Source organism: Polypterus senegalus, chromosome 9 (genome assembly GCF_016835505.1).
Source record: "Polypterus senegalus isolate Bchr_013 chromosome 9, ASM1683550v1, whole genome shotgun sequence".
In the NCBI taxonomy this organism is placed as follows: domain Eukaryota; kingdom Metazoa; phylum Chordata; class Cladistia; order Polypteriformes; family Polypteridae; genus Polypterus; species Polypterus senegalus.
The window spans coordinates 154,215,540-154,242,342 of NC_053162.1; the positions used below are offsets into that span (position 1 = coordinate 154,215,540).

At 38.0% G+C, this 26,803-nt stretch overlaps 1 protein-coding gene across 1 annotated transcript in view; it reads right to left on the bottom strand.

Annotated features, from left to right (window-relative positions):
- Positions 1-5,955: 5,955 nt before the first annotated feature.
- Positions 5,956-26,803, bottom strand: part of kirrel3b (kirre like nephrin family adhesion molecule 3b) — a 1,066,676-nt gene continuing 1,045,828 nt past the window's right edge. The window contains exon 15 of the mRNA XM_039764053.1: positions 5,956-6,138. Within this exon, the coding sequence (XP_039619987.1) occupies positions 6,079-6,138 (60 nt within the window). The 3' untranslated portion in view covers positions 5,956-6,078. The remainder of the gene's footprint in view (positions 6,139-26,803) is intronic.

Sequence of the window (26,803 nt, forward strand, 5' to 3'; positions counted from 1 at the left end):
GTGTTCACATTAGGAATGGATGTAAATAAATTTTGCATGAATTCCCTATCATCAACATTGGATGCATAAACATTTATTAAAATCACCTTACAGTTAAATAAATTGCCCATGACCATCACATATCTCCCTTCAGGATCAGATGCTACATCTGATACCACAAATGAGACTGTTCTATGTATAAGAATTCCCACACCTCTAGTTTTCTTTGTAAAGCTGGAATGGAACATTTGGCCAGTCCAGTCTTTTTGCAGCCAGAACTGAAGCTTGCTTAGTAAGTGGGTCTCCGGTAAAAATACTGTTTTAGCGTTTAGACCTGTTAGGTCAGGGAATACTTTCTTTCTCTTTAATTCGTGATTCATGCCTTTAACATTCCAGCTCACAAAGATAACTGCCCCATCATGGAGACATTGATTCTATATTTTTGATGTCATTTTGTAGACTTAACTGGAAGTGAGACAGCTTTAACCTTAATTTCCAATTTTCCCACGAGTTATTGCCATGCAGCTTATTGTTACGTTGTTAGTTATTATTATAAGGATTAAAAGAATAGATTAGATATAGCTTGCTCTCTTTCTCTCCTGCCCTTATCCCCCCACTCCCCCTTTTTGCCTCCCCACATGAGGCTGTACCCCACTTCACAAAGTCCCAGTCCTCTGACATACCTAGAGACAGAGCACGTCCAAAACAAAACAAGAACCCCATTACTGGCATTTGTGAATTAAAAAGTAGAGATATCTATTGCCAATAAAGTCTAAATACTATAAGCATAAAATATAATCATTAACAGATTTTAAGCATGAAATATAATCATCAACAGTCTTGAAATATTAAGACAGTAAACCCAGGGAGCGGTGTTAAAAAGTGTCCCTGAGTAAGCATAGTAAACTCTAATGCAATAATAACAATAAACCAAGGGTATGATGTTAAACAATCTCCTTTAGAATAATTAAAAAAAATTCTTCCTTACATACGCCTACAATTATAATTAAAACATAAACAAAAAGTGTCAGAGAAAAGGATGTATAATTATGGTACCCATATCATTGTAAGCAGATCAGACAGTAGGTAATATCTTCTTGCCATATCATGACAGGATGCAACTCATTTTCGTATTTCAAAAAAGCGTTGGGATCAGCTGTCTCAATTCCTTTTCTGCTTCATCCGTGGAGGAGAAGATGTGATATTTGTCTTGAATTTCTACTTCCAGTTTGGCAGGATACAAGAGGCTGTATCTGATATCGGCTTTCCGTAACCGCTGTTTAATGATGTAAAAAGCTGCACGTTTAGCAGCTGTTGAGGGTGAGAAATCAGGAAAAATACGAACGTGGTTATTTTCAAATATAATCTCTTGTTTGTGTCTGAGAAGTGCCATCACATGAAGCTTAAATTGTAATCTCTCGAAGTGGACAACAAAAGACCAAGGTTTAAAGGAATTTGATCCACGTATGCGATAAGCTGCCGCTATCTCTGTATCTGATTTAAAGTCCTCTCCAATTATTTTTGAGAATAGTTCAGCTACAAATTTTACTGGGTTTGGACTCAGGTAGACCTTCAATTCTAATATTATTCCTTCTGCTTCCATCTTCCAGAGCCGCAAGTCTGTCTCCGAGTTTTTTGCATTCTGTAAACTGATCTTGAGCTATAACTGACCAGTGAAAAATAGTGAAGTCAAACAGGCCTCGCTGGCAGATAGAAGTCTTGTGTGGTCGGGTATTGTCCTTTTGGACAACAACAGCAGGTAGGTCCATTCCAGTTGTCTGTACAGTAGATACAAGGATATTCCGGGTTTATCTTTGCAAACTCAGACTGTTCCTAAAAAGAAGGAGAAATATGTAGATAGTAATAAACACACAGCAGACACTGTAAACTGGACAGATTTTAAGGCTGATGCAGATGCTTATTACTGTATAACAACATTGATATTTATGTATTGTGAAGATTAGCCCGGATACAAACAGGCACGGACTCAGAATGTCCCACAGACACACATGTTTATTAACATTCTGCACAAGCCCCACAATGATCAGTCTGTATCTTCTTTCCTGTCCTTTTACCCATGCCAGCTCTACTCCTCTCTCGCAAGCTCTGTCCTCTGCCTTCGGACTCTGGCTCCCCTTTATACTGCACCCAGAAGTGCTCCAGGTGCTTCCTGATCAACTTCCGGCAGCACTTCCGGGTGTGGTGGAAGTGCTGCATGCCAAGGTTCCGAGGCTGTCCAGGTGCCCCCTGTTGGTGGCCACAGGACCCAGCAGGGTTGAGCTTCTGATCACCAAGCCCATGGCCCAATGTAAACCGGGGGGCTGCCCTCTCGTGTCCTGGGGGGAGGTACTGTTGCTGATATGACCTCTCCCCAAAAGAGCATTCCGATCATGCAAGGTCCCCAGCCATCTATCACAGTATGTTTTGGTGTGTAAGCATGTATGCCATTTCCTCCAACTTCACTGCTCTGTAAATTGTAGATATTTTTGGTATTTATTTATTATTGTCAGTTTTTGATACAGTAAACCAAGGAAAACTAAATCCCAATGAAGGCAGAGTGTTTACTCAAGCTATTGTGTATAAGAAAGTATTTTCTGCTTAAAATAGATGACGTTGCTGCTGAAGAATATCACTCTGTTGATATTTCTGTCTGCGTGTAACCCCCAGGATCTTCAGCAGTTGTTGTGACCCCGAAGAACTTTCACAAAGAGATGTCACAGTCGACTGTTATGAAGAGTGGCACAGACCTTGGTTTGATTTTGGTCTTGGCTCAAAGGGTGTTTGAAGAGAATCATTTGACAAAGCAGAGGTCAGTACACAAAAATCGGAAGTTGTTATTTTTATTTTTGTAAAATATTACTTCTGTTTTGATGATGTCACTTTAGAACCATTTTGTAATGATTTTTTCCCTGTTCACATCACCATTCCAATGATATGTCTTTGGTAGTAACCATATTGCTATTTGTATTAATGTTTGCTGTTACTTGTGTGGTCTTTGTCACTACAATGCATGACCTTACTGCACCTTTGTTATATGCTAAGATCATCATCTAGTCTCTTGATTCATTTAAAATAACACAACCATTTGTTGAGAATTTGATCATTGAGCAGAACTAGGAGCTTTTGGCTGTTTTTTTGAATGCAACTTTTGAGTTTTGTGTTGTGCTTTGACTATCGATTCCTTTTTGCTTTCACTATGTGTTGAAATCAACCTCACTTTAGAATTTTATTTAAAGGTTTTACTTAAAATCTACACAAGGTTCTTTACAATGATAATACACAAAATACAAAAAGTTAATAAAAAGTCATTTAACTTCATATGAAATGAATACAAATCGAAATAGCTAAGAGAAATGTAAATGCTCTAACAAAAGAATAAAAATAAATAGAACATAAAAGCAAGACAAAAATATGCATAGATCTGATGTATTAACAAGTCAGAGAGATCAGTTGAATACATAATCCAATAAGTAGGTCCTTAGGGTAGATTTAAACAAATCATGTGATTGAATTTGTCTGAGAGTGCATTGACACCAAACATTTTGTACTTATATAACGGAATGGAAAAAAAAATGAGCACAAGCAAATTGAAGGGTTCTGCTCAGCACTAAAGGGCTAATTATATCTGCTAAGGTAGTTGGAGAACTGGGCTATAAAAGTCAGCATTAATGCTTAAAAGTGTATTAATTGCTCAATACGTAAGCCAATGCAAATTTAACAGTGCTCGAGTAATGCGCTCATGCAATTGTGTGTGCATCAATAAATGAGAATTTTGAATCATCTAAAGTTTCTGTAACAAGGGCTTAGGAAGCCCACAGTAGTGGGCACTACAGTAATTTATACATGAAAAATTAAAAGTGGGAATAAGACTCTGAACAGCACAATGATCTAAATAGGGTTCAATCCAAGAGATATACCTAAACTGAAAATAAGCAGACTGGCAAACAGCTTTTATGTAAGTTGGAAGTGACAAGTTAGGATCAAACACAATACCCATGTTTCTAAAATTAAAAGTTAAAAGACACGATATTAAGATCAAGTACAGATCAGTTCTGTTTTGTATACATTGAAATGGAAAAACACAGCCCTGAATGTCATGTGGAAAGTCCAAATGAAGAAGAAAAAAATACTGCACAAAACTGATAAAGGTTTGGGGACCGTCCCAATATATTGTCGCACAGACAATAAATAAAGCAACTGATTCAAACTCTTTTCGGGAAGAATGAACATTTTACTGTTGTAAAGATGGCGGTTTTATAGACAGAGGGATTATGGGACAGGAAATGGTTGGCAGGTTGAGACAGGAACCGGAAATGAGGTGATCTTGTGGAGCTGGAAGTGATGTCATCATTTTTGACAGAAAGTGACGTCATTGCAGCCATTTTGAATCCGGAAGTGGAGGCAATTACTTTTCCTCTGATTTTTTGTGAATGAAAAGAGATTTAGGTAAGTACCACGTGACAACCCTCTATCTCGCGATATTTCACTCACCTTTAGGCTCTTTGGCTGCCTTCTAATCACACGTGTGTGACAGTCGTTAAAACAGTTAGATAATAATCATCAGTGGTCACTCAAAACTTCAGTTGCCTTGGATAAAGGTGTTAGCCAAATAAGTAAATATGTGTTTAAACAATGACATGATGGTTTATTGTGGCAAATGTAGCAGAAAAATCCAACGGAAGCAAAACAGAGCAGAAGCCTCATAAGTCACAGAGCATTACGATAGGTAATTTTCTAACACTTCCGAATGGTACAGTTTATGTTTTATTAATTGTCGGATGCTCCTTTGACAATAGATGGAACAGGAGTTGGAATATGGCTGACTTATAACTGAAGCACTTCATAAGCATATCAGGAAACTTAAAATAACTTTCTCATGTTACGTTGAACTGCATTTAAATTGTATATTGAAGAACCCAAAAAAACATGACAATTAGTGTATTATCTAATACTCGGGTTACTCAGGTCAATGGCCTTGTCAACTCCAGAATGAAACTGCTCATAAAGGTTATTTGAAACCATAAAACACTGCAACATCTTTTTTCAGGATTTTTCATAAGAATTTCTGATGGGAAATAGGTTTGATAACTTGAGGGTACTTTAATGTTTACATTTGTTTCTGTTTGCTTCCATGAAAATGGAAGTTTGGTGATCGGATCAAAAATTCACAAATGAATTAAGTTCAGATTCTGATTCTACAATATTCAAAACATTGAGAAATATCAATTTTAGAATTGTGTCTGTATGTACTGTATCTGTGCATGTGTGTGGAAAATTGAAATTGATTTTCACATCTTAAAATTACCATTTTTCATTAGAAAATTATGATTTTTTTTTTTTGCATTGTGTGGAGCTCCTGTATGACGACATCCTAGCAAAGGTACTAACATTTAGAACAAGAAAATTCCAAGATATCTGCCCTGAACTCACCTATGTACAGTGATAACTTCTAAAAATTCTCCTAAAAACAAGTTGCAGGCTCCTTGTTTTTGGACCAGTTTGGCGCAGTACTTATTTCCATATTCTTCAAAAACCAATTAAATATGTCCAATGATTACTGCCATAAACATTGTTATGTATAACCAGAATTATTGCAATGGGACCAGGCCTACTGATTTGCAAAGTTTATTAATGAGTAACTTTTAAGATTCATAATTTATTTTAAAAATACATGTACACATCCAGGAAGGCTCATGGAACACACACACACACACACACTCTCAAAGAAATGTAAAAGATAACTGATAGCTTGTTTGGCCTAGCAGAGCACATATTTAAATGATGAAGAGAAACAAATTAAGACAAGCAACAACAACAACAACAGCATTTGTTTATATAACACATTTTCATACAACAATGTAGCCTAAAGTACTTTACAAGATGACAAAAGAAAGCTACAACAAGAGAAAACAATTAAGATTAGGCAATACATGTTAAAGAATAAATAAAAAAAAATGGGTTCTATGGTCAAAAGTCCATCCAGCCCCCACTGGACATTCTACCTAACAGAAATGTATCTAAATCAATTGTCTTCGTTTTCAAACTTCACATAATAAGATTTGAATAAGTTGGTCTTGTGGGCAGCTGAGACACCCACCTTCATTCTAACATCTCAGGGGGCTGCTTGGTGCCTTGATCAAGTGGTGGCATGCAGAAGAACTGGAAAGAAACAGCAGAGAATAGTGGGGATTAGTACAAATAGCAGATCCTTGAAGAATATGATAATTCTGTGCCCATGTAGTCTATTAAAACTTCAACTGAGAAGTAGATGCGAAAAAGCCAAATTAAAATAATGAGTTTTAGCAGTTTTTTTTAAATGTTCCAAAGTATTAGCTTGGTGAATTTCTATAGGTAAGGTATTCCAGATTTTAGCTGCATAATAGCAAAAAGCCACCTCAGTACTTCTTTTATGCCCAGCTCTTGGAATTATAAAAGACTTCCATTCGAAGATCTAAGGTTACGACTTTCAGCGCAGGGGGACAGGCATTCAAAAATACAGGATGGAGCAAGATTATTTAATGGTTGTATAAACCATTAGTAGTATAACTAACTACAACTATAATGCTAAAACTGGTGAAATGTGCTCAGATTTTCTTTTACTAGTTAAGATTCTGGCTGTGGCATTCTACACTAATTGCAAACAATTGATGTCTTTCTCAGTTGGTCCTGTTAGGACTGCATTACAGTAATCTAATCAACTAACAACAAATGTGTGAATTAATTTTTTAGTGTCTTGTAAAGTTATAAGGGCTTTTGTTATGTTCCTTAAGTGTGCAGTCCTACTAATCTGGTTAATGTGTGATTTAAAATTTAGGTCAGAGTTGATGATTACCCATAAATTCTTTACCTCCGACTTAATTTTTAAACCTAAAGGATCAAGTTTATTTCTATTATACCTGCTTAATCCATGTTTGTCAATCACTAAGATTTCTGTTTCTTCCTTATTTAGTTTGAGAAAGTTACTACTTATTCGCTCAGAAATGCTGGTAAGACATTGGTTCAGAGATCCAAGAATATCAGGGTCATCAGGTGCCATCGAAAAATAAAGCTGTGTGTCAACTGCATAGCTGTGGTAGCTCACCTTGTGGTTTGAGATAATCTGACCTAATGGATACATGTAGATTGAAAAGACCAGCGGACCCAGAATAGATCCTTGTGGTACACCATGTACAGTATCATGTATCTCCTAGGTACAATCACCACAACTAACAAAAAATGTTCTTCCTGTTAAGGTGGACTAAAACCAATTTAAGGTGCTGCCAGAGATGCCCACCCATTGTCAAAGGTGGTTTATAAGAATACTGTGGTCTATGGTGTCAAATGCTGCACTAAAGTCTAAGAGAATAAAAAAAGATATATGGCCTGCAATAATTTGCAAATCTATGTATCACAGGGGAACACACACACGCACATGCCACATACCCATTAGGGTCAATTTAGCATTGCCAGTCCACCTAACCTGCATGTCTTTGGATTCTGGGAGGAAAACAGAACATCCAGAGGAAACCCATGTTGACACAGGAAGAACATGAAAACTCCACGAAGGGAGAACCCACGATGCATATATTTGTGTACATAATAAATATATGTCCATGAACTTGATTCTGTATAATTGTACATTGCTTTTAGTTGTATTATATTGTAAAATGACAGACTAAGGAGATTGTTCCTCCCCTAAACTATGCGACTCTTCAATTCCACCCGGAGGGTAAACGTTAACACTACACAAGATTATACACAGTTACACCTGACTCGCACTCTCCACCTTGCATTTTTTAACTTGCACTGCATTTTTATCAGTCTTTAATTAATATTGTTTTTTTCAGTATGCAGTTGCTGCTGGAGTATGTGAATTTCCCCCTGGGTATTAATAAAGTAGGGTGGCGCAGTGGGTAGCGCTGCTGCCTCGCAGTTAGGAGACCTGAGTTCGTTTCCTGGGTCCTCCTTGCGTGGAGTTTGCATGTTCTCCCGTGTCTGCGTGGGTTTCCTCCCACTGTCCAAAGACATGCAGGTTAAGTGCATTGGCGATTCTAAATTGTCCCTAGTGTGTGCTTGGCTATATAAATGTAATGAATTATTATTATTATTGTGTGTGCCCTGTGGTGGGCTGACGCCCTGCCCAGGGTTTGTTTCCTGCCTTGCGCCCTGTGTTGGCTGGGATTGGCTCCAGCAGACCCCCATGACCCTGTAGTTAGGATATGGCGGGTTGGATAATGGATGGATGGTTAAATGGATTAATAAAGTACCTATCTATCTATCTATCTATCTATCTATCTATCTATCTATCTATCTATCTATCTATCTATCTATCTATCTATCTATCTATCTAAATCATCCTTTGAGTGATTTCCTATGGTATCGTTAAAATGTAGTTTATATATAATTACTGTAAGGACCATTCATTACCACTTTTTTTAAATACAGGGAAATGGCAGCTACTTTAAGAGAATCACGAACAACAGTGAGTCATTAATATTTCTCACTTATCACAATATACTTAATCCATCCCAATTTTCCATCAAAAACCCAAGACCCAGAAGATTCATGGTATGAACAAATGGTCGCTGTGTCAAAATACCTGTAGCATATAACTGGTTTAAAACTGAACAGATCATTTGTTTATAGGTTTCTATTACTGGATTGCATGCAGCACATTCTTTTGTGATTGGCTGTGCAAGTGAGTACCGACAAAGTACGGACGTACCTCACCAACAAAGTAATGATGTACTGCTGCAGTGTGCTGGGCTAGTAAAATCATTTCAAGACCACATAAATAAGTAGATTAAGAAGGTCGGCTCAGTTATGTGGCGCACTCTTGATGTCTTGATGAGGTAGTGCAGAAGAGAATGAACACAAAACCGAGTGCCATTACAAAACAATGTTGCACATCTTCTCTGTAATACACTGAGGACCCACTGAGGACTTTTAGCCACCAGGCTATTTAACAGAAATGTGTTAAGAAACGCAACTGTTGCTTTTCAAACCAAGGGCAATATGTCTTTGTAATGCCTCCCTGTGTCTGCAACTGCTCATTTTATCTTTAGTTAAATCAAAGGTTTCCTTTTTTGTAATTCTGTGTGAGTTATGAGGGGGCTGTTGATGTTTGTTATGTTTATTTATTTTTGAGATTCTTTAGAAAGCAAAATTTTCCCCTTGGATCATACAAAGTTATGTTACATAATGTAATTATCCTAGTAGCATTGGGAACAAGGCAGGAGCAAAACCCCTGTGTTGGTGATCGGGGTCACCAATCCATTATATAGCCCACTCATGCACACACACACACAGGGCCAAACTGGAATGGAGAACTGATCCAACATACATGTGTTTGGGAAGTGAGAGAAATATTGAGTCTCTGGAGAAAACCCACACAGGCATGGGAACACAAACTAAGTGTAATACTGAAAATCAGGAAGTTGGATCTGTGAGCTGCCTACTGTGCCACTCATTGGTCATTATGTTTTTCTCAATTGAAAAATAAAAACTCTTATAATGAAATAAACCTAATAATAACTGCTGCTATTCATAATATATGTGGTCTCTTACAAAACATTTATTGGAAGCAATGGCTTGAATATAGAACTCTGCAGCTTTTTTCCCTGCGTTTGTACAGGTTTGCCTGTTTTTTAATTAAATGCTCCAATGATGTTCAAGATGTAACCCAAAAGGGCATACCAAATAATGTTACCAAAAGACTGTATAAGTGCATTTGTAAGAGAAGTCACACATAAATTAATCCATTTTTAGGTGTTTTTGCATAAATTGGGAAAACACCTATTGCAAAAGCTCATGTCTGTCTGTCTGTCCACATTAAACGTATCAGCCCCATGTGGACAAATTTTTTTAAGATGCAGCACACTTATTTTACAAAGAAATTTCAGTTTGTGGTTTGAATAAAGCATAATGGAACTTCACACAGCACTAAAGCCGAGAGGTACTACCCGCTGACCCCAGGTGGCATCACAGAGCAGCAAACAATTAAGATTCCAGTTCACTTAAGTGAGCTGCTCCAGACCACAAAAGCAGTGAGGGATTGGATTTGAACCCACTAATCTATAATTTCAACTTCATTACACTTAAATTTGACAGATTAACAAATCAAGATTCTCTGCTCTGTAATTTTAGTGAATTAATTTTGCATGTGTAATTTTAAAAGGACATGTACTTATCCTTTTCCTCTATGGAGCACTTAAACAATCACAGATGCTTTTGCAATCTGTTTGATGAGCATAATTTCTGTAATGTTGTAACTATAGTGTATTCATTCATTTTCATTTATTATTTCATTTCTTACAAGGCTGAGGGGTCACAGACATCTACCCTAGTACATATATGTCCACGACAAAGACTAAATCGTCACAGAGAAATAAATAAAATGAACAATTAGCCATGAAAAGGAACACTGCTTTGATTGTTGTGAGTCAGAGGAGCCACTAGAGGGAGTTTCAACTTTCATTGGCAAGTTGTTCAGGCAGGAATTACAGCCGCGTCCATATATGTATAGTCAGGAACCAAGAATCCACTGATTTACAGGATGGAAGAGAACAAAGAGCAATGTGTTTATAGGGACATCTATATCTTGTTAAGAATAGGGGCTTCATGGTCCTGCTACAGTGCATCTCTTAGTCACAAATTGCTACAGCAACAAAGAAGTCTTAAGGTCTTGTTAAGTAATGTACTACAACAGTGGTTCTCAAAGTGTGGTCCATGAGCACGTGTCCAGTGGTCCGTAGGCTGGCTTAGTCATCTTTCATTGAAGGACATTCTTGCTGGTAAGACCACATAAAATAGCTCTAAGACACTGACTATGTTATTTGGGTTGTTACTCATAAAATTTTATTTTGAGCAGGGTTTTTATGTGAAGGATTTTACTTTAATGATTACTTTTTTATTTCAACTTGGATTGTAACAGTTTATTTTATTTATGTTTTCTTTCATTATTTACATGATGCTGCAAGGAGACGTGATGAGACCAATTTGGCCAAATTAGTGATGTCATGGCATATGATGTTATAAAAATGGTGGCACTTATTTCGCTCACCATTCCTCAGTGGATACACTTAATGAAATCTGTGAAGAACTTTAGCATAGTTAGTTTCTTTTCAAAGTGTCAGGCTTTAAACTCATTTTTTTATCTTTGACTTTGATTTTGTTTTTTCCCTTTGGTTTTGGCATCTTGTTTTCTTTTTCTTGCCAGTTACAACATCTGTCTGCCTTTTGACTGTGATTCTGGGTTAATTTTGCATCTCTTGGTCATTTTTGCACCTCACATCAATATGCAGACTGCAGTCTTGTAACAGGAGTGCTTTGTCCGACATCTGATACCAACTTCTATACTTCTATGCTTCTTCTCACTTCTATCCTGTATGGTTATTGTAATTGGTCCATCTCTTTCTCTCAGCATTTCTTCAGACTTGCAGGCTTTTTGCCACTCAGCCTAAATACTTCACTATATGGGAGTCATTCTTAAAATTCACCTTGATATCCACCTGAAGAGCCAACCCCTAGTAACAGCAGATTACAGCAACAGCAGATTAGTAATCCTATTTGGATGCTGATGGATTTTGTATTTTTGATGTATTCTTTTTCTAAGTCCGTGTTGTGGACTGTGCCCGGCAGTTTATCCCGGCCAAGTCCCCCAAGCCGCCAGATGGAGCCCTCCCTGCAGTATGGAGGTGCCCTAAGACCAGCAGGAGTCATGGACTATGTAGTTTTATCCTCAGCCCTGCTGGATACCACAGGGGCCGCAAGAGGGAGCTGCAGGGAGGACCAAAGACTTATTTGTACACTATGACCCGGAAGTTCGTCATAGGAAGAGCGCGGACTTCCGGGATGAAGAAAAGTACTTTTTACCTGACCCGGAATTGATACAAGTTCACATGGACTGGGGACTGGGAACACTTCCGGGTCAGGGAATATAAAAGGACTGAGGGAACTCCCAGACGGCGAGCTGAGCTGGGTGGTAGGAGGGCAACGCGTCTGGGAGTGGAGGATTGTTAATTGTTGATTTATTATTGTGGTTTATGAATAGTGTGGAGTGGAGGGTGCTTAGTGCACATTGTTGTAATAAAAAGAATAATTGTAGCACTTTTACCAGGTGTTTGGCGTGGTACCTGAGGGTTCAAGGGAGCACTACTGCCCCCTACTGCGACAGTGTACAATAACACCATCTTCAAGACTTTATTATGGGCAGTACAAGTTTGACAAATTTCTCTTTGTGCTGGGATTTTTGTTGTCTTTCTTAATTCACTTAAATAAAGGCAGGGCTGTTTTGACTTCCTGACTCACTCTTTGAGTTTTGGAAAATAAAGAAGCAATACAATATGAAAGAGTTGTTTGGGGTCTCTCAGAGAATTCTATTTAATAACAATAATAATAAGAAATGTTGGGAAAAAGAAAACAAAAAATAGTTTAAACTAAACCATTCTACTGGATGTTTCTGCTACCTAATGTGGCTGTGACAGATGCTGGTCCGATGATGAATGTCAGCTTCTGACTGGCTCTGTTCATTTATATGTTTGAGACTAGAATTGTTGGGACTTCTGAAATATGACAGAAGTGTGGTCACTCATCTTTTGTTGGCTGTTCCTCTGCTCTGGGTCAGAAGAAAGAGGAAAATTTAATGACTGCATCTCACCCAAACCTGCCCCGCATTATGTATCCTTTGCAGAGCCAACCACTAACATCTGTAAAAACATGTGTAACAAGGCCTATGAAGCAACCCTATTTTCATATGTTTGACAAAGCAACCCTCTGTCCAAAACAGTTTGGGAAACAATGTACGATAGGTAGCCTCAAGTCTGAAGTCATTGGTACTTTGTAGCCTTTTCATGTCCAAAAAAACATTTGTTAAAGTTTTGTTACAAAGCAGTAATTGACTAATAGATGCATAGGTATCTTCTATAGCAGATTTGATTTTGACACCTATACTGGGGCATGACACAGAGATACTGATGATTCTTTAACATTTAAATACATTATCTAAAACAGATTTCAGTAGAGACAACCAAAGCAGATATAGCAGTTACATGCTAGACAGAAGGTAAAGGTCACAGAGAGAAGCAATTCTAGCTGTCTGACTATTTATTGAAACACCAAGGGAGAAGAGTGCAAGACAGACCTGCACTAAGAGACGGCAATGTTTTTCTGTCAGACAAAATGGAAATTAACTAATTAGAGGCTGTTTTTGTTGTATTTTAGTCATAGCTTATATCTACATCATTTTCCATGTCTTTTCTGTTCATTTTTAAGTGAATTTCTATCAGTCCATATCAGATCTGTTCATTTTGTTCTACTTATGTACTATGTAGTCAGTATAAATAATATATTGTCATTTTTATTACATTTAGAAATGTTTGTATATTGGCCCTTTAATTGTACCTGTGATCCATGTTCTTTGTAACTGGTGCCCCAAAATGAGGAGCTACAATGATATCACAGCAGGTGAGACCCCCAAATATATATTGAGTGAGGGAAGAAGCCTCAGGGGTGGTTCATTGAAATTTTTTAGAGGATATTCAGGTATTGCTTTTTTATTTGGATTTGGGATTGCTGATTATTGATTGTTTTCTGTTCTTATTTTTTTTCTGAAAATGTGTTTTGGGACATGGTTATCTCAGATCGCCTTGGTGGCAATTTCTTTTTGGTCATGTTTATATATTTTTGTGATTTCCCATTTTTTGTTTAAGAAATCTTTCATTTCATTTCTCAGTACAAGGCAGAGTTTTCACAGTTCTCACTCTTGATGTGATGAGACGTTTAAGAACATTTTTTAAGTTTTCAACCACTTTCCCCATTTAGGGGCCAGCTGTTTACAGTTGGGGACTGTCTGGATTGGAATGAGGTTGTTCTGGACAAACCAGTGAGGATTCTGGCCTGCTTTGGTGGATCATTTCAAGGCCTTGCACAATTTTGTAGCTCATTTGGGACTCAAATCATAACACCAATAAGTGCAGAACATTCTGGAGAAGGTATGTGAGTCATTCCATTAAGCCACATTTTAGGTGGCATCTTCTTGCTCCTCCATTAAAAGCTCGGTAACCCTGTAGTACATCCTGAGCCCTTCCTAATGACTGTTTATGAGGCCTTAAAAACTATGCTGTTAGACTTAATGCCGAAGCTCTTTTATAACACAGTGTTCTCATGGACAAAGCCAGTGATCTGGTATTGTTGGTGGAATTAAGAGCCATCATAATACAGCTAGTGCCGGAAGATATTTTTAATTCAGAATGAGTGGAATTTGAATGCAAGCCACAATGAGCCATGCCAGAGATAAGCAATTATGCTCTTGTGAGTACATTTTCTCTATATTTGTTCACATATTCATAGGAATTCACAGCACGCACCTATGTATATTCAGGTACCCAGCACACACCAGATAAGACAGATGGTATATGAGATGTGTTCACAGCCTCCAGAGAGGTTTAAAGAGAAAATCTGCCTAAATGTACAAACAAAAAAGATAAAACATAGTCTGCTGTCCACCTTTCATGTGAAAGTCGCTAGCTAAATAATGTTCAAAATCAAGAAAAATAAAGATGTAGAAACGTAATTATTTTAAAATAAAACATTTCCCCTGATGCTTTGATAACTTTTATAAACTGAGTGAAGTTTTAAAATGTCCATATTAATATGCAGAGTTATCTTTCTGTGTACAGTATATTAAATTCATCTTTAAGTAGTTTGTAAATTGGCAGTGGAAATTTGCATTCTATGCTGCGGAGGCCAGTTCAGCAATAGCTAATTAAAAGTTGTGGACAAAAGGAGCCCTGCACATGGTAAGAAGCCCCGTTTTCATTTAAGGTCTTGGACATATTCAGGCGAAGGTAGCATTTTTCATTTTGTTAGTTCTGTTATCTGTGTGCATGCCAGAGAAAAGAAATGCCATATTCATTGAAACAGCGTATACTGACTGTGGAGCTTCATGCTTATACTGAACACATGAGGAATCTATGGAGCAAAATCTCTATTGGGATTGCAATATGCAGAATTCAGCAGCAGGTGAAAAAGTGGTATTTTACTAGTCTTACTTTTAGTTCTATTCATACCTGAGATATTTTAGCAACTTTGCAGTTCATATAGAAAACAGTCCTCATAAGCCAACATTGCGATTACCACAAAAGCCATCTCATTATGTTCTCCATGATTTGTGGGCTACTTGTGTGTCAATCAGGGTAAAACTGAAATGCTGAGAATCTGGACCTCTGGCTTCCTCAAACTCCTTTTGGGTTAATTTTGTACTCATTTTTGTTATTATTTGTAGTTTTGAGCAATCTGACGATGCCATTTTTTGTTTTATTTTTTGGAACTGTTTTTGTATGGATGTAGCCATGTTGTTTATATTTGCTATACCAGTTAACAGTCATATACATGATAGTCATCTGATGTATCATGTCCTCAGATTCCACCTATGTAAGATGGTGGCTCACTGGAACTGATATTCATGATTCCAGGTCATAATGTTTTTAAATTCTGCACTTTATGTGTTACCACATACAACTATACCTTTGTAATTTTTGTTGACAGAAATGGGAAATGGTTATGTTGTAAGACACCATACCCCATCTGTGACAAGGTATTATGTCATATATTCACATGTTGTACATGGCTGTTAGCTCAGTGGCGGTAGCCTGTCTTTAGCATCTCACATGGCATCTCTTGGCCAATTCTGTGAGTGGTTTGTTTCCAACCAAAGTAATCCAATTGGCTGGATTTTCTAAATATTCTGGCCATCTTACTTTTCTGAGAACCCCAAAGGAATTATATTCTTTATATGTCTCTGTCAGTGCATCTTGTGCCCAAAACCTTACTAAGGTCAAAGCTACTACTGTCTTTTGTCTTGCCCTTGCATTTATGAACTACACACACATAATCTGGGTATCTGGGTATTTTTTTAAATGACTTACTCTGCTCATAAAATGCTGTCACTAACTTATAAGTCTATTATGGGAAATGTAGCTGCTCAAAGCATTTCTATGACAGGTATAAACTGTATTGTGCTGCAGAAACTTCCTTTTAAATCCCATTTTTGCTGAAAGCCTTGATATGAGGTGGAGTACAGTCACAGGTTCAGTTCAGTAGTAGTTTGCTTGCACACTGTGCTAACTGTGAATTACTTATTTTAATGTACTTGTGGATTGTGCCTTAGAGGACTGCTGTATTTTGGCTCCCATTTTATAATTTTTATATGGTTTCCTTTTTCTGCTTTTCTAAAGAATGCCAAATCTTAACCTTTATGACTGCCAGTCAGTATTACATACTGCAGCTAGAATATTAGAATGACAGTATTGGCAATCCTGCTTTATAAAAGGAAGAAACTGAAGCTTCCCAACCTTGCTTGTATTAATGAATAGGTAAGTATATCTGATACTTAGGTATCAATCAACAAAAGAGTTTTACAAGATAGACAAGTAAATATCAATCAAAGTGAGGTTTAGCTAGGGGTAGCTAACTAAGCATCAACTAACGCAAGAGGTTTATGTAAATGTCAATCAACACAAGAGTTTTACTAGGTTGGTAAGTAAGTATTGATCATTATGAGAGTTTTACTTTTAAAGTAAGTAAGTATCAATCAATGAAAGAATTCTACTTGGTATGTAAGTAAATATTAATCATCACATCACAGAGAGTTTTACTAGGTAGGTAAGTAAGTATCAATTGTCACAAGAGTTTTATGTAAATATCAATCAAAATGAGAGTTTTACCAGAAAGCTAAGTAAGCAGAGTTTTTGCTTGATAAATAAGTATGAAACCAATGCAGGGACATTACTTGGTATGAAAGTAAATATCAATCAACATATGAGTTTTAATATGTTTGTATGTAAGCAGCAGTTAATACGAGAGTTTTACTGGTTAAGTAAGTAAGATTTAACCAGTAAGAGAATTCTACTGGGTAGGGAAGTAAATATCAATCAATGCATGAGTTTTACTGGTTAAGTAATGAGAAGTCAAGCAAAATGACAGCTTTTACTGACTAATTGAACATATCACAATTCGCAAGCTTTCGATGCAACTGAGAACCCTTCTCCATTCAGGTTGTAACCAAGAAGAAGGGGCCCTAGTTCCCTCAAAAGCTTGAATATTGTAATCTGTTCAGTTTGTCAATAAAAAGTGTCATCTTCCTTGACTGTGGTGGGCTGGTGCCCAGCCCAGGGTTTGTTTCCTGCCTTGCGCCATGTGTTGGCTGGGACTGGCTCCAGCAGATCCCCGTGACCCTGTGGTTAGGGTGTAGCGGGTTGGATAATGGATGGATGGATGGATCTTCCTTTACTTCTCACTGCATCCATCATGGCTAACACGGTTCAACACACTACTACTACTGGCTAGGTAAATAAGTATCAATCAGTGCAAGAGTTTTACCAGTTAGAAAAATAAGTATTAATCAAATTGGGAGCTTTTCTAGGTAGGTGAGTATCAATCAACACAAAAGATTTACCAAGTAGTTAAGTAATAATCAATCAATGCGAGAGTTTTAGTGGGTAAATAAGTAAGTATCAATCAACATGACAGTTTCAAAGGGTAGGTGAGTATCAATTAATGCGAGAATTTTACTGGGTTGGGAAGTAAATGTCAATTAATGAGACAATTTTATTGGGTAGGTGAGTATCAGTTGTTGCAAGAGTTTTATGTAAATATCAATTAACACATGCATTGTAATGAGTAGGTTAGCAAACGTTAATCAATGCAGGAGTTTTAATATGTTCAGTAAGTAACAATCATGTGAGTTTTCCTAGATAGATAAGTAAGGGTGTCCAGTAGCTAAGTATCAATCAAAACTAACATACGTTCTGTATGCTACAGTAGTTCTCTACTGCTTGAAGTGTGTTATTCATGTTGCATTTTGCCTCATGCCTGAGGATATGGAATTACAGTATGTAGAGTGAGCTCAGTACTAGTGAATGCATTCAATGTGCATGTATTCAAGTGGACGTCTGTATGGAAAAATCCATTTCCTTTAATTCAATGTGGCTGGCGCTGTCAGTGAGTGAAGCTCACAAGTCAATAAGTAGTCAGTAGTAATCACAAGACAACAGTAAATTCTAGAAGAAGAAATAGTTTTCCCAAAGTAACAACTGCCTGAAATGAGCATATCATGGCAGATAAAAGTTTTTACTTAGAACGTTTATATTATGTGGTTAATGCTAAAACTAAAAGCCAGTGGTTGCTTTGATGAATCTATAGCCAGTACCTTTAAAATAGGAGGTCTGTGGCACAGCAGGCAGAGGGAGGTCCATGTCCTCAGCTCTGGATAATCCTTTGTTATTATCTGACGTTACTGCAATCCATGACTCTAGAATCACACACTCTGTGTGCTGTGGGCATAACTCATTTTGTTGTATTGGCCAGGTATGTAAACACACCCAGAAATAGAGCAATTACTTTAATGAGCCTAAGCACAGCAATTGCCTTTACCAATGATTACTTCAAAAGAAGATTTTGTTAAGTCTGCATAACCTTTTTGCAAATGGCTGCTTTAAGCCCAAAATATCTTAACATCGGTCAAGTGTCTTTGCTAAGTGAGCAACCAGTCATTTTCACAACAGGACTTAGGCATGCTTTGTCTAACAAATAAACTCTAAATGCAATATCATAAGCCCCTCACTGTTTTCTTATCACCACACAAGGCAACTACAGTTATCATTGACATGATGACATTGCCCAGCATATAAAACACAGGGGTTATCTCGGCTAAGAATGATGGCTGGCTAGTGGGAGGGAAAATTGATTAGAGGAAACAAGGAGACAAGGACATCAAAAAACAACAGAGGGACCAAAGAGAAAATGAGCAATCATTAGTGTAATAAATACATTTATTGGAATATCCATCATGCTTTGCAGTTCATGCAGAGAAGATTACAGGAACACAGTAAGGAACATTGTAAGGGTATGCATATATAGTATGAATAATAAATACTGTACATTAGTTAAGAAAATTATTTGGAGAAGAACGAGACTGTGCTTTGTTTTTGTTTAAAAATTAGGAAAGTATGAAGACAGAAATCAGAATGTCCAGCCGCCATAACCAAATTCAGGCCTTCACAAGCAAGCAAATCCAGTAGGCAGCAGTGGCATATCCAAAATACAGTCCTGAATATTCACATGTGCATTGGAATACTGTGTTGTTCATGTGTACATGACAGGTTACACGTATCCACATACATATACAGTACCATCCTCGAACATCTGGCAGCAGCAGTAAATGGTGAGCAATCACAAAAAATGATTCTCACATATTATACTATGCACATGTATACACATACCTATGCACACACAACTTCTGAATATCTGCAGCAATATATGTACAATTGTGACCAATCCTGTACTCAGCACTAGGCCATCACAGGACGTACTCAAGCATTTAGTCAATCCATCTTTGGGGACACACACGTTTACCTACACACACACACACTGGGGTTGACCTGAGAGTATCCAATCTACCTGCCACAAAATATCTTGAGGAGTAGAGCTAGAAAACTCACTGAATGTGGGATCTGAACTGTCAGCGTTGAGCTTCTGATAATGATTGCATAACATTCTATGAGTTCTGAGAAACTGAAAAGTGTCATGGCATATTCAGCTAACAGAGGTGAAAACAAGTAAGCTACAAGTAATCTCATTTTGGGTGAGAATGGAGGAGTGAGTAGTTGCCTTTTATTAGCCTTTTCTCAGAAAGATTTCTTTTAGTTGCTGCTTGTTGCAAAAAGAAGAGTTTAGCTTTTGCTGATGGTGGTATAAATATGGGCACTTTCATGGAGCTTTCTTTCTGTATCTGATGGACATTTGGAAGTTGCCTTCTTTTCATTTTTTTGATTAAGGCTATATAAATTGCACCTAAAGTAAAGAAGCCATCTAGGACTGAATGAAGGGTGCATGGACCCAGGTTCTACGATTATGTGTAATGGTTATATTTTCTGTTATTGTGTTTGATGCAAATAACTATATTGCTTAAGTATAAGCTTAAATCAATGTCTCTGCCTGATTGCTATTAGCATAGCTGAGAAGCTACATTGTAAGACCCATTAACTGTTTTCATATTCTGTTATGTTGCACCCTTATGATAAAATCATTTAAATTCATTTTATCCCTCATCAAACAGCAGTCGATACCCCAGAATGACAAAGTGAAAACAGTTCTGGTAAATTATTAAAAAATAAAAAGCTGAAATAACCCACTGACACAAATATTCAGACCCTTTACTCAGTACTCAATTGAATCCCCTTTGGCAGTCTTCTTGGGATTGTCACAAAAAGCTTCACAAACCTGGATTTGGGGGGAGAACTGATTAGGTGATTTTCTGATATTTTTCTCAGTAGATCCTCATAAACACTGTCAGGTTGGGTGGAGACTATTGATGGACAGCTATGTTCAAGTCTCTATAGAGATGCTCAGTTAGGTTCAAGCCTGTGTCTGGTGCACTCAAAGATGTGCACAGAATTGTCACTAAGCCACTTCTGTGTTGTCTTAGCTTTGTGCTTATGGTCATTATCTTATTGAAAATTTAACTTTTGGCCCAGTCTGACCCTCACAGCACACTGGAGCAGGTTTTCATTAAGAATATCTCTGTTTTTTGCTCTGTTCAGCAAGTTCCATTTCACGCTGCTGAAAAAAAAAATCCACAGTATGACGTTGCCACCACCATGCTTCACCATTGGAATGGTATTGTGCAGGTGATGACCTTTGCCTGGTTTCCTTCAAGTGCTGCTGCCAAACAGTTCAATGTTGATTTCAACAGACCTGAGAGTCTTGTTTTGCATAGTCTTGAGGGTCTTTAAATGTCCTTTTGCAAACTCTAAGTGGATTTTCATGTGTTTTCTGGCTACTCTGCCATAAAGCCCATATTAGTAGAGTGTTGCAGTGATGGTGGCATGCCAAAACTTTCTCTCATCTTCACATAAATTCTCTGGAGGTCAGCCAGAGTGACCATTAGGTTCTTGGTAACCTCTCTTCTTCCAAGTCCCTTCTTCCCTGATTGATCAGTTTGGCCAGGTACACAGCTCAAGGAAGAATCATGGCTGTTCCAAATTTATTCCATTTAAGAATTATGGAATCCAATGTGCTCTTGGAAAACTTCAGTGCTGCAGATATTTTTGTTTAGCCTTCCGCAGATCCCCAACGTCATGCTTGGGCACGGCCATCAGCAGTGTGTATGTCTGCGGAGGGAGTGTCGACCTTATCGAGAGGGTTACTTACCTTGGCAGTGACATTGATGTCTCTTTTGACTCTTGCTATGAAGTCAGTAGACAGATTGGGAGAGCATGGGGGGTCATGAGGTCGCTGGAAAGGGGTGTGTGGTGCTCCTGATATCTATGCAGAAGGACAAAGGTCCAAGTCTTTAAAGTTCTTGTGCTTCCAGTCTTTCTATATGGTTGCAAGACATGGACGCTATCCAATGACCTGAGACGAAGACTGGACTCCTTTGGTACTGTGTCTCTTTGGAGAATCCTTGGGTACCGCTGGTTTGACTTTGTTTTGAATGAGCGGTTGCTCATGGAGTGCCGTCAGTTACGGCACTACGGCCATGTGGCACGATTCCCCGAGGGTGGCTGGACCAGGCCAACGGGTCACCCTTGTAACACCTGTCTGCGGCAGATAGAGAGTCATTTCTGGAGGGTGGAAATGGACTGTGTGTTTGCCTGGGGGGTTGCCAACCGGGATACCAAACTGTTTCATCATGTGGTGGGTGCGGCAACACACTGTACCAACTTGACTTGAATTGACTTCCCCAGGTCTGTGCCTCAACACAATCCTGCCTCTAAGCTCCTCAGACAATTCCTTTGACTTCATGGCTTGGTTTTTGCTCATATACAGTACACATTGTAAACTATGGTACCTTCTATAGAGAGGTGTGTACCTTTTCTAATCATATCCAATCACTTAAACAAAGTTGTACAACTATCTCAACTGTGATCAGTAGAGTAAGAGTCACCTCAGCCAATTCACAAAAATTCCTAAAATCTTGTTTTTGCTTTGTTATTGTCGGGTATTGAGTGTTGTTTGTTGAGGTGAAAAAATGCAATTTTAGCACAAGGCTGGAACACAGCAAAATGTGAAGATAGTGAAGTACTTTCTGAATGCACTGTAGATTGTCCGTTCTTTGTCTAGCTAAGGTACCTTCAGGGCACAGAGGACACTCATGTAAAGTTCTTTGTTGGTGATAAACTTAGTTGAAGTAAAGGAGAGAAAGTAAAGACGGTTCCAGTCAGCGATAGCCTGCCATTTAGGGTTGAAATGGACAGTGAGACAGGTAACAGGTTAACAGTAACAGGTATATAACTAGTGTAGGAAAATTAAATTAATTTTAACTTTCCCACCCAGATAAAGTCATAATAATGTGGGGAAGAGGAGAGATTTAACTTGATTAATTATTTATCGGACTTGCCTTCGGCAATGTCGGTAATTAATTAAATAATTTGGCAAGGCTCTTACTTTATTTACATTACATTTCTCTGTTGTATTAGGGGGTCTCTGGCTGCTACACTTCAAGGTAACTCAAGCACAATCATTTTAAGAAACAGAATAATACAATCTATTGCTGAACACAAGGATGATAGAACTATGATAATTGCATATACTGTATACATTGGCATATAACACAGGACATAGACAGACATTACATACACACATTTTACATGGAGAGAGTGGATGTTTACTTGCTATTTAGAATTCTAATTTATCTTAGCACAAATAAATAGTTTTACAATACCAAGTCTTTAAAGGTGATGTCTGAGGTTGTGCGGGGCTGTTGCTTTGATGTTGCTCCGGGTTCAAATTGAGGATCTTCCTTACATTGCAGTGCACTGTTTGCCTTTACTCAATGATCCTTTGCTTCTGGTATTCTGTGATGCTGCTTTCTCAGCTTGCTTACTGCTGTTAGGACCTTTGCAACTTCATATTGAAAAGCATTACTCTTTCTGGCACAAGAGCTTAGATACTGAAATTCCCTTCTTGAAGTGATGGCTGCTTCATAGCCTTTCCAGACTACTGGCACACAGATTTGTCCTGGCAGACTGGATCTCAGCTTTACAGTCCACAAAGAGAAGATACTGTCAGTTCCAGCAACTCAAGGAGATAGCAGCTCATCACCATTTCATTTTAGAGAGAGATTTTAGAGAGTGTGAGAGCAGAGTGCTCCTATTGAGTGTTTCATCAGAGGTCCTCAGAATTCTCCTGAGTGATCAGTGAGTGTGTCCCCCACTCCAAGAGTGTATACGGTACAATTAGTTAATCAGAAAGAATTCTAACCTCTCCTGATTGGTTTAAAGCAGGGGTGTCGAACTCTGGGCTTAGAGGTCTGCAGATTTTCATTCTAACCCTTTTCCCAAACAGTGACCAGTTTTCACTGCTAATTAACTTCTTTTCCATTAATTTTAAAAACCCTGTTTTTAAGGATTCAGTCCTCTGAATTGATTTGTGTCTTCATTAAATTGTAGCCAAACAGAAATGAGAATGTGAAACGAGCCAGCAGATGACCAGCTAAACTGGTAGCTCAAACTCCAACCAATTTCACTCCAATCACTTTCTTAATGAGAAGCTGATTCTTGCTGTTAATTAAACCTGTTATTTAATTCCAAGTTTGGTGCTGCTTTCATTCTGCTGCAGCAGACATTTCCAAAACTGTCGATTTTTCTGTTTTTTCTAAGAACACCATCAAAATGTTTTGGTGACCTGAGAGATCAACCTTACTGAGACCTTCACCTTTCTTTATTTTCAGATATTGTGTGGTGGGCACAGGTGAGCTGGTCATCTGGCGGCTGGTTTTGTGTCACATTCTTGTTCGGCTGCTAATTAAGGAAAAAAGAGACAAACAAGGGGCCTGAGTCAAGTTAATTTAAACTAACGCAAAAGAAGTTAATTAGCAGCAAAAACTGGTCACTAATGAAGAAGATGGCTAGAATGAAAACCTGCAGCCACTGTGACCCTCCAGGACACCCTTGGTTTAAAGTCACTTCTACTTACAAAATCAGTGTCTCCTCATAGGTGAGTTCTTCTGTCCATCCCAGTTTTCATTCCTTGAATTACAGGTCTTTGTTCTTGCTTGAATCCCTTTAATGCCTTCTGGTGCAAGAAGTCTTTGGAAATATGTCAATGGAACTCATATTTACACCTTTGTTATCAGATGACGTACAGGCAGATTCTGGTACAAACTGGAGCTCAGTCATCCAGATTGGAATTTAAGTGGGGTTTTTTGCAGCAGGATGTGTATTAAATCTGCTGCCGTAACATTGCCTGCTGTGTTGCTAAAGCCTAACAGAATGGGCAATGCCCACTTTGTCTTATTCTGGTTTCAACATTTCTTCCTTTTCTCCATGAAGAAAGACATCTAAGAGGTTAGTTGGTACATTTTGCGTTAAATGGATCTGATTACACAATAGAACAGGCTGTTAAAAGTGAACATCAAGCATGTTCATATGTGCTCAAGCACCAAAATAATTGAACAAACTACTGAACACTGAGGAACCACTGGATTTGGACTGTGTACCTTTAAGTTGGAAAAGAATCTTGTTGCAAATAACTTGGCTCTTTAACTTAGAGCTAATTCTGCTATTTTTGTTGCCATAATTCTTCCGTAATTGTTTTAGATTGTTAAATCTGTCAGATTAATTCTGTTGATTGCCTAAGTGTAGTCAGTGACAATTTTTCAGCTTCAGACAATACAACCTCATTTGAAAGGGAGCAGGAGATGAGGCCATTTATAGGAAATTTGTACTAATTAGGCCAATGAAGCTCACTGTTTTTAGTTGCTAAGCACTTAAATTATACTTCACTGAAACATGGACTGCAGGAACACATTTGTTAGTGTCTGAATTTCAGCATGTGTATGCATTTCTTTGTATATGAATTGTAACTTTTATCTAGTAAATTCAGTTTGTCTTATGCAGGGTTGTAGTAAGTCTGATGCTAAATCGAAACCAGACAAAGATGGGGCACTAGTCTCACAAAGCACCCATCCATGTTTCATTTTAAACTTGTTAGTGTGATGGGGATGGCATGGTGGCAGCTGTTTCAGACCTCCAAGAGAGTATGTTTGAATCTGTCACTGGCAGTATGGAATCTGCTCATTTTCTGTATGCCTGATTTTCTCTGTGGTTACTTTGCTGTGTTTCACATCTCACAGTCCTGGTGGATAGCTTGATCGATAACTTTAATTTGGGAAGATGACTGAATTGAGGGTGAGTCCTGGAATCTCATGCATAGTTGTGACCTGCATTATACTCAATGCTGCCAGGGTAGACTTGGGCTCCCAGCAACTCTGTAACTGATTATGCTGGTCCAGAAAATGGATGGATACTTATGGGAATTATCATTTGATTGTCAGACTAGTTCGTTAAAGAACCAAACTCATCATTTATAATCTATATATATCAAACAGAAAAAAATGAATAATGTTATGCAGAGCTGAAGACCACAAGAGGGCAGCAGTGGTACAGCAGTAAACATTGAATAACTACCCATATACAGTATGTATATATACAGTACAGTACACCCAATTTATACATAACTGTGTGTATGTGTTTAGAAAGAGAGTAACAGACCAAATAATTGCAAACAATGCTATTTTGTCATCTGAACTGAGTACCTTTCTTTACTAGAAGACTGCAAATATGCTTTTTATTATCTTGTCCATTTGCAGTCACTACATACTTGATTATTTTGAAGTAATTTATTAGCTGGAGAGTCCATTCATTTCATTAATAGAGAGAAAGCCTTGACATCCAATTGGAAAATAACAAGGTTAAAGAAAAAACTAGAAACAGCAAATAAATGGTGCTTTGTGTGACACTGATTTGACAGCAAATATTTAGCTTGACTCCATTTATTTAATAGTTTATTGTTACTGCAGAAACAATCCCTGACAGGCTTCTCAGCTTATCTTGCCTACATTTTGCACAATTAGGTAACATCCTATAAAAAATATGTGGGACTGGATTTGCTTTGGAGGCTGAGGGACTTGAAGCTGATTTAGCTCAGGGTAACAAGGAGCCATGTTCCCTTTACTTACTTCTCTTCCTCAAAGATCTAGCAGCCCTAATAGTTAAAAACTCTTCTCTTAAATATTTCCTCTTTTGGTTCAGCGTGGGTGATAAAATTGACAGCCGGAGGTTCTAGTATAGGTTGCTAGCTCAGCCACTGAAATCCTGTGTGCGTAATGAAGACAATCATGTTACTTGCTTTTAGATTTTAGCGCAAGTGACAAGATCTAGATAATAAAGGAATGATACCAGGAAGGATCAAGATCGGGCCTACCTCAGTAGCTCACTCCTTGTGGATAAAGGATCTAACGCCTGTGTATGTGCATAATAGATACAATCGTGTCACCATGTTTTGGATTTTTAAGCAAGTGACAAGATCTAGGGAATGAAGGAACAGAGACCAGGAAACTTGAAGTTCAGACCTATCTCAGCCAACTGCTCCGGGTGGATGAAGGATCTGAAACCTGTGTATGAATGGAGACAATCATGTCACCTGCTTTTGGATTTTAGAACAAGTGACAAGATCTAAGGAATGAAGGAACAGAAAGCAGAAAGCATCAGGTTCTGTCTTATCTGGTCACTTCTTGTAGATGTAACTCATCTAAAACATGTTTAATGGAGACACAGGGTGGCAGCAGTATTAAGTAGAATGGAATCAGGACATAGAATGTACTGTAGTAATAACAACAAACCAAGATCGAAACCGGGAGAGAGCTTCAAATAAACAACGGGCAAGATGTGAGACCAAAGTATAAATTGAGAGATGCAGGAAGAGAGACAATGCCTATAATATTTCACATGGCCTAAGCCAAAACACAAGATGTAATCAAAGTTGAATAACTGAAAACAATTCC